The following is a 9,404-nucleotide window of genomic DNA, read 5'->3' as shown; positions in this document are numbered from 1 at the left end:
ATAACAGATGGTTATACCCAAGTGACCATTTCTTCCCAATCATATGTTTTCTTTTAACGTATCGGCGTACTTCCTCTTTCAAATTTTATCCAAATATCAAAGCTCTACTAAATAGAATAGCTATCAATTATCATATCCATTCATTTTCTAGTTTCCAGAAAAAACTAACTTATTTAAATTTGAACATCTTCTTCAAGTTGCTAAGTCTAATGTCAGAAAGACACAAAGGTATAATGAATATGAATATAGTCATAATTTTAGGACAATAGCTCGTAAAAGTGATTGCTGTGAAATTTATTTCAACTCATAAAATTCTCAGATTAGCCAAAATTGTCCAACAACAACAACAACATACCCAGTAAAATCCCAATTAGCCAAAATTGTCCATGACTATTATATTTAAAAAATAAATCAGCCTGGCTCAAAAGTATTCTTTCCAGAAGCACAATTGATCTTTCTTAAATAAGAACAAAATGACAAATTGTCATTTACTATTATATTTGCCTGTGACGACCATTAATTTACGCTACTCTATCAAAATATCATCTCAAGACATGTTTTGGATCTGGGCAAGGTTACCCAAAAAATGAATAAATTATAAATGAGAAAATATTAGAACTCATAATTGGACATCATAATTTTGTTGCTTATATAGGGACAGAAGAAGACCAAAATAACTATTATTTTCTTTAATAAAAAATCTTCATCTCAGAATAAAAAGCAAAAAAGAGGAACCTCCATTTATAATATGTAATCATTATTAAAAATTTATGGTAAGATGGATGAAATTCCTCCGATCATAATTAGAAATTTCTTGTTTAAATCTTGCGAATGAAAATAAATCTAATACGAAGCAAAATTTTCGCTTTAACACAGGCCTTACACGATGTGAATTCGAAGTAGCTTCGTTTGCGAGTTTTCGAAACCAAATGATTAAAATAAAATAAATATATTTGTTAAGAGATCTAAGAAAAGGAGGAAAGTAGAAGGGGATTTTTTGAGAATAATAATGTAGTAGTAGCAACTAGCAAGCTAGGGTTGTTAGGAAAGATGGGAGAAGAGTTGGGCAAAGGTGAGGCTGGCGCACATGGTTTGAGGTTTGGAGGGTACATAGCATTGTCCCCATTTGCCATATGGTTTATTATTGCGTTGGATTTGGGCCCTTTCATTATTCTCTCTGCTTCAATAGAGCTTAGCACATGCTTTTTCCTTGTCTTGACTTTTTTTAATTTTATTTTTAATAAAGCTTGGTTTGCCAGATATGGTTTTTTTTTTTTTTTTTTTTTTTTTGTGTTTGGCAAAGGGAAGTTGGAGATAAATTTTGCCAAAAATAAAATAAAATAAAGGAAGAGAAGCTTACCCTATATCATTTATGTTTGATTTAATTTTTGATTATCAATCTATCAACTCTGTTGACTTTGGAATAGTAGATAAATAGTAACTTATATGAGAGTAATATCTCTATTCCCAAGATCTTTCGCACTAAAGAAACTCTAAATAGTTGAATTATGAAATATAGAACATCATGACAAACGATAGAGCAAAAACAATCACATAATCTCTCCTCTTCAATTTTTTTTTAAAATTAATTTAATTTTGTTTGAAGCAAGAGAACCTTGCTAAGTAGGTATGAAATAAAAATTACAGTATTTTCATTCTTTTCAGCTGCTGTGTACTTAATTGACAAAAAATTTATAAACATTTGATTCTTTCATTCTTTCAGGAAAATATATAACATGTACGACGAAGTTTTTATTCTATGCACAATTCTATATTGCACTTATCAATGTGAAAACAAAAATTCTAATCATGAAAGAGCAGAATAAAACATACTCCAAAAATATCGTTTACAACGAAATATTACAATTATATCACATATATGTACCTCATAACATCAAAATTAATATAATCACAAAATACCTACCTAACCAAATATAATCATTTACGTTACAGATCAAATATTATATCCAATCATTTTGAGTTCAAGATCATGTTTATCTTACACTATTCATCATTTTCAGCGTGCATTTTCCTTCAAAATTTTGGGTAATACGCTTTACACATATGTTTAGTTGGCTATTTAATTATGTTGTTTTAAAATGTTTGTATTGCTTGACACAGTATTCACATGCAAACAAGAAACTAATACACATATGTTTGAAACTATACTTATGCTTTGATCCAATTTGGTACCAAAAAAAAGCAGTTACATAGCATATTTTCGAATTTGTTTGTCCCTTCACAGTTACATGAATTATGTTATCATTCATAGCACCACTGGACTTAAAACTCCTTTCAAGTTTCATGCATTACAGATACGGGGAGTCTTATACTTGCGTGTGAGAGCTAATTTTATTTTGTTTTGTTTCTATTGAACTATATATATTTAGACAGTGCTAGCTTTTGTAATATTATTAGACGTCTTTAAAATTGCATCATATATACTTACACCATTGTCTAGCTTCCCGTGAGTTCTATGATAATAATTAGGGGTGGCAAACGGGCAGAGTCGGATATCCATATTATTCATGGCTTCTTGAATATGATAACTTTCGGGAGAATTCCTAGTCTTTCAAATTTGAGGAACCCCCAATTTGAGGCTTTACTAAAGTAAAAGTTATATAAACCTATTAGTTATCCATTGGTTATCAATTTTCTGAGTGAATAATATAGTTCTTATTCATATTTAATTCGTTTTTAAAAAGTTCATTATTCAACCCATTTTTAATGGATAATATGAAAGGATCTTTGTTTAATTTTAACCATTTTGCCACCGTCTTAATTAATGTATAACTTTAGTTTCAATTGAGTGGGTTTAGAATATTTTGATGTCAGTATAAGTTACACATGTTTGAGCAGGTTGACTTGAAGGTTGAGCTCACTAAGTTTCAGCCATGAGCCTTATTTTGGGATGTGACAACTATTTTTTTTTTTTTTAAAGAACGATACCCCAATGACTTTTTTGAAACTGGTGTTACAATTTAGTTTTTTTTTAATTTCATTTATAAAAATACGAGAAATGCATGGGAATATACAGAGTGATTTAAATCTAGAGTTATGTGATAAGTTAGTTTAGACACAAGAATAAAAGGAAGACAATTTAGGAGACATTTAGCTATAAAAAAAAAGAAAAAGAAAAAAAGCTCCTTGTCTCTTTCCTCACTTTTTGTTACTTTTTGCCTTTCTTCTTTTTAATATTTTACCCTTTAATTAATTACTTGATTATCTTTTGTTTGCTGAGAAAAAGTTGTCATTGTTGTCCCCTCTATTGTCTTATCATACTGCTTTAGCTCACGATTTATTATTGATTATTACTGTAAAAAAAGAAAAAGAACGACAATAAGTGGAGCCTAACAAACAAAAGTAAGCGTAAAAATAGTAGCCAACTTGCTTAGTCCATTATTATTCCAAACAAGAAAACAAAATTAAAAAGAAGAAATTAAACTAAAAACCCCAATCAAAAACAAAATCGCGTCACTGATGACATATACTATCCGACAACCCGAGACCGACCCGGTTAATCATTCATTTCCACGTGGCACAATCCTTGCCCTCTAAAATATATCATACTCTTCACATATATCATATATAGCATGCTTCCTTATGCTCATTATACCCTTCTTACACATTCATTGTCAACTTAAAAAGAAAAACACCAAAGAAACAAACAAGAGAAGAAAAGGAATAAAGAAATTTTTTTAATTGTATTTTGAAGAAGATTTTCCACGTTAAAATCTTGACAGAAGTCAGATGACGAGTGTGATGGGAGCGGAGTGTGACAAAATTCGATTGGATTATGAAGCGGAGACGGAGCTGAGGCTAGGGTTGCCGGGAGCCATTAATGGAAATGAAGGTGAAATGACGTCAAAGAATAATGGGAAGAGAGTCTTTTCAGAAACTGTTGATTTGAAACTAAACCTTTCTTCAAAGGATTCCACAGTTGATAATCAAGTTGACAACATTAAGGAGAAGAAGAATATTGCTCCCACTGATCCTGCTAAGCCACCAGCCAAGTAATTTTTTATTTGTGTGTTTTATTTATTTATTTATTGATGCAAATAATATTTGTAGCAGTAGTTAATTAAAATGGCAATGGAATTTTATCAGTTCGTCCCATTTTACGTGAAAGTAGTAAAAAAAAAAAGTCATACGAATTTTTCTTAGTCATGTTGTATGGTTTGGAACTTTAATTTTATATAGGAATTCCCGAATATTTCTTAATTTTGTTGAGTTTTAAGTTCAGGGTATGATAAATTAACTCTTAGTTTTAATAATAATGTACAATACTAAAGGAACCAAGAAAGTTTTCTTTTCTGCTTTTTGTTGTCGAATTATTTCTTTTATTACTTCTTCCTTTTATTATATTTTCATGCAAATTCTAATTACTTCGTGCTGTATGTTATAAATTACTGGATTTGCATTGTAAATCACGCTAAACCTTAGTAATTAATTTCTGTTAGGGATCAAATAGTGAATTACGGAAAACCCTTTGGAATGCTACATCAAAGTATTATTAGGAGAATTTATTGATTAGAATTACTTTAATTTGCTTCTAATTTTTTTTCCCCTAAAAAATGGAAAAAACGAAATGTTAGGTGTCAGAACTGTAACCTATCTTTTTTGAGCAAAATTGGACTTTAATTGGAAATGGGTAGGGCTGTGGTTGGTACTTGTTTTTGTCTGGAAGATGGAGAAAAGAACAAAACATTTGGAATCTTTTACTTTCATTACCCAACATTTTAGTGGAAAACACATGGACCTTTAATTTATTATCTTTTCACCCTCTTTTTGAATATGTAAACAATTCATTCTAGAAAACAAATCTAGAGGTACTTTACAGAGTATTTCTTTGTTACCTCTTGCTGAGACAAAGCATGTGTGTGCTTAGAAGATAACAAATGGTACAATACTATTATAAAAACAGTATAAACTTTACATCTAGCTGAACCACTTTATCAAAAGTAGCTATGTCCAATAAGTATTAACTATTTAAAAAATTTAATATTTATACATATTTAATAATTTTCTTAATACAAATACATTCTTTGAACAAAAGCTACTAGGTTTGATCGAACACTTCTAGCTCGGCCCCGATCTAATATTAGTTTAATAAATTAACATATGAATCTATGACAATATTTGCTTTAAGTTCTTGGCAAGCTTTGGACCTAATTTCACTTTATATGCACAAAATAATAAGAATACCTTTTTTTATGTAGAAAGAGGGAATTAATATCTTTTATTTATGGGATAATTAATGGAAAATTATGAGTGCATGGAACTAATGGAAAATGTTATTGTTTTATTTGCTTATCTTAGGGCACAAGTTGTGGGTTGGCCACCAGTGAGATCATTCAGGAAGAATGTACTAACCGTCCAAAAGAACAGCACCGGCAACGGCGAAAGCTCCGGCGGCGGCGCAGCCTTTGTGAAAGTTAGCGTGGACGGAGCTCCATACTTACGTAAAGTGGACTTAAAGATGTACAAAAGCTACCAACAACTCTCTGATGCCCTTGGCAAAATGTTCAGCTCTTTCACCATTGGTATATACCTAAATATTCTTTTACCTTTTCATATTTTGCAATTAAATATGCTTTACACACTCCAAGTTTTTTATTTTTAATTTAACCATTTTGTATTCTAAATTTATTGGGCCGCTAATTAATATTTGCTTTGATCTTTTTAAAGTACCAAGGAATTGTAGGGTGGGTGGAATTCCTCCGTCTTAGACCACAGGTCATCGGTTCGAGACCTGCAGATAAAAAAAAATACGTACAAATGGCAAAGCATATTGCCAATAATTTTTTACCAAAATGAAATGAAGACAATATATATTTTTTACTTACCAAAAAAAAAAATGATGGAGTAAGATATGCTATTTTCTGTCTAAAATTTTTGATATAATAACATTTATTTTCTTGAAATTTATGTAGGAAATTGTGGGACTCATGGATTTAAGGATTTCATGAATGAGAGCAAATTAATAGACCTCTTAAATGGCTCAGACTATGTACCTACTTACGAAGACAAGGATGGAGACTGGATGCTTGTTGGTGATGTACCTTGGGAGTAAGTTTCTAATTGCATCTCCAATATTTATTCATTTTTCATCATACTCTTTTATTTTTATTACGTTAATTTGGTGATTAACTTTAACTAATTCTTACTTCTATTCTAGGATGTTTGTTGATTCATGCAAACGCTTAAGGATAATGAAAGGATCTGAGGCCATTGGACTAGGTACATACTCACACAAGGAATTAATTTCTAGATTACTCATTATATTTAATTTTTATTTTCCTTATTTTGTCATTCAAATTCTGTCACTAAGATAAATGGCTAAATTTTATGCAGCACCAAGAGCAGTGGAGAAATGCAAGAACAGAAGCTGAAATTGATGATCCAATTAATTGTTCATTGTATTTTTATTTTTTTTGTTTTGTTTCCATGGTCAAATTATATAATTGACCTTGGAGTTTTTAAATCTGTTGTAATTTGATGGTTTATAACATATATATAAAAATTGTGAAAATATTATCTACGAGAAGAAAAGATTTGAATAGTTGTCAACTAGTATGTGACAGCCTCATATTGGTTGGAGCCCTATTTTTGAGTATCTTGAATTATATACATATTGTTTGGGCCATATGTGTAAGTGGCACTTTGAAGTTATCTACTAATAAATTGAAGACAAGTAACATGACATATTAAAGTTATTGGGAGGCAAAGCCATGTGCTTTGCTAATGGGGACAAACTTATGGGGATCGCAATTATTTCAATCCAATAGTGTTGTGGGCATTATATTATTTATTTGTATTTGGCCATCCCCATTATTGACTACCTTTTGAGGTCCTATATGTCATTTGCTGTCGTTTGGATGGATGTTCAAAATATTAAATAGGAGATATCGTGAAATATGTGGACATCCAGAGTCTAGTTTGAAGAAGGGAAGGGAGGTGTAATCGAGAAGAGGTAGAAAAGGAATGATATACGACACAGCTTGTTTAAATGATTGTTACTTGTTGCATGGCCGTTTTATAATGTATTGTATTATATTGTTTTATAATGTATTGTGTTATATTGTTTGATAAATATAATATTTGGATAGTTTATATTGTTTGTCATCATTTCATGTCACGTATCAATGATATGATAAATAAACTTGCAATATTACTAAGAGAAAATAAGATATGAAGTAGAATTATTATATAAAAAAATAGGGTAAAAGATAAAATATGATTGTTTAATAATAAGAAAGTGCAAGATGAAAGAAAAAAGCAAGGTAACGACGCCACCACACCAAATCTGTCGTTACATAAAGTGATACTTTCCGTCATTACGTAACGACGAATTTAACGATATAATACAATAAAATTTAAGTAACAATCAAAACAAATTGTATTTAAAGTAACAATACGATACAATACAAAAAGTAATAACCATCCATACAAACTGTAAAGGAATGATGAAGGACAAAGCATGTTTAGTTTAACAAATAGCATCTTTAATTGGTTTAATTTGTTAATAGTTAGAGAAAAAGTAAAGAAAAAAAAAATTAATCCGAGCTTTACATGCGCCCTTATTCACCTTAACGGTGGACTCCTGCCTTTTACACTTCAACTACGTACGAGAATGAGGAGCTGTGTTTATGTCCTTTTATACCCAACAAAGCAAAGTTAACAGAAAGACGGTAAATCTGAATGGAAGATCACATTGTATGGGTCAAATCTGACCACAGTAGACAACCAAGTTGGGGTCTCGCTTAAGTGGCGAAATGATGAGAAACACCACGACCAACCTCAGTCCAATCATCGACGATGAATACTGAGTAAGAACAGTACTCGAGTAACGACGTCTAGATCGTCACGTGAAGAACCCGTTGGTCAAAGAACACAGTAAAATTCTGAGAACTATATATAGAGGGGATGCTCAAAAAGGGGGGCTTCTGAACTGTCTCTTTTTTCTCTATCAATTTCCTCCCCCGAAGGATGTAAATAGTAATTTCATTCTTCCTATCAAAGATAGGGTTGTAACATCAGGAATAGAAAAATGTTCCTTCTATTTTGTTATTCATTATCGCGCAATGCATTTCAAGGTCTGAAGTTGATTATGCTTGGCTAAGATTTTCCTTTCCTTGCCATTAATTGATTAGCCCATAAAGGTTTTAACATCTTTTGGTCAAACAATTTGACGTTGTCTGTGGGGATTTCTTAGCCAAATTTCCTAGTCTCCTTCAGGTCCAAAACTAGTGAAACACAATCACCCACCAGAAAGAATGGTAGGTAAATCTCACGTGCTAATCTAAATTTTGATGCTACATGAAAGCAGAAGTTACAATCAATATCCACGCAAAGCTCACAAGAGGAGACGGCACCTGCTGCGCGATCCTATAGAAAATTGGACGCATCTTGCCCTATTTTAACATTCTCCCATCCCACACACCGGATGGCCCACGAGCGAGATAAGATAAACCTAACCCACGTGGGGCAGGGCATCCAAAAAAAGGGGAGGGGGGAAAGAGAGTTGAATGCGGCTACCGAATCCACAAACCTCCATTCTGTCAAACACTTAGACGCCAGGCAGAGTGAACAACGCCATAAGGCTACCCTCGTCATCGACTCATCGGATCGAGGTAAGAAAAATCTAACTTTGGTTTATCTTCTGTTGTTTGCTTAAACAGGAACACAAACATCACATGGACAAGCGAGCAAAGAAGCATTCCAATTGGAGATGAACTATTACAAAATAACTTGAATGCCACCCATCCCAGACATCTCAACTTCTGGAAAGGGACGTCCCCCAGGCTGTGTTCCTTCTCCTCACCCAGGTGTTGTCCCGATTGGGCTCTCTCGGGGAGGTTTTGATCGAAACAAAAAGGGGGACGTCACCAAAGTTCAAAGTATAATCTATTGCCTCGCTTGCCAACGGTGTCTCCAGACCGAAATACGAAGGGACTAGACAGGGAAACCCCAATACAAGCATGAAATGAACGTGAGTAACATAACAACGTTTTATACCCTCTGACATCGCTCTCTCCGATGCAAACAAAATCGATCAAACCAGGACTCACCCAGAAAACGCAGAGGTTGAGCAAAACCGGGACTCCTCAGGGTACACCTGAAACTCTCAAAAACGGTTTCTAGGACTCATAATAGGTTAATATTTCGACCAGCTCAAATTAACACCTATCTGGCCAAAGGCCATCGCCAAAGAAAAAAAAAAGAAGAGTTCAACCTCGCTCGAACTGCAACAAGTTAATATTTCGACCAGCTCGAAATAACACCTCTACGGCCAAGAGCCATCGCTAAAGAAAAAAAAGAGAGAAGAGTTCGACCTCGCTCGAACTGCAATAGGTTAATATTTCGACTAGCTCGAAATAACACCTCTACGACCAAGGGTCATC

General features: G+C 32.8%; 1 protein-coding gene across 1 annotated transcript; it reads left to right on the top strand.

Annotated features, from left to right (window-relative positions):
• Window positions 1-3,584: 3,584 nt before the first annotated feature.
• LOC104213636 (auxin-responsive protein IAA16) lies at window positions 3,585-6,552 on the top strand. The gene is made up of 5 exons (XM_009763165.2): window positions 3,585-4,013; window positions 5,320-5,543; window positions 5,934-6,069; window positions 6,179-6,240; window positions 6,355-6,552. The coding sequence occupies exons 1-5, from the start codon at window positions 3,751-3,753 to the stop codon at window positions 6,390-6,392; spliced, it is 723 nt and encodes a 240-aa protein (XP_009761467.1). The 5' UTR covers window positions 3,585-3,750; the 3' UTR covers window positions 6,393-6,552.
• The last annotated feature ends 2,852 nt before the right edge of the window (window positions 6,553-9,404 follow it).

This window comes from Nicotiana sylvestris, chromosome 1 (assembly GCF_000393655.2).
Source record: "Nicotiana sylvestris chromosome 1, ASM39365v2, whole genome shotgun sequence".
NCBI lineage: Eukaryota > Viridiplantae > Streptophyta > Magnoliopsida > Solanales > Solanaceae > Nicotiana > Nicotiana sylvestris.
The sequence above is the reverse complement of the archived record's forward strand: the minus strand, read 5'-3'. Positions and strand labels throughout refer to the sequence as shown.

Excerpts from the sequence above, each read along its gene's own strand:
- LOC104213636 (XM_009763165.2), top strand. The coding sequence starts at position 3,751 with ATGACGAGTGTGATGGGAGCGGAGTGTGACAAAATTCGATTGGATTAT. Across the intron at positions 5,544-5,933 it reads GTTCAGCTCTTTCACCATTG|GAAATTGTGGGACTCATGGA; the intron begins GTATATACCTAA and ends AAATTTATGTAG. Across the intron at positions 6,070-6,178 it reads GTTGGTGATGTACCTTGGGA|GATGTTTGTTGATTCATGCA; the intron begins GTAAGTTTCTAA and ends CTTCTATTCTAG.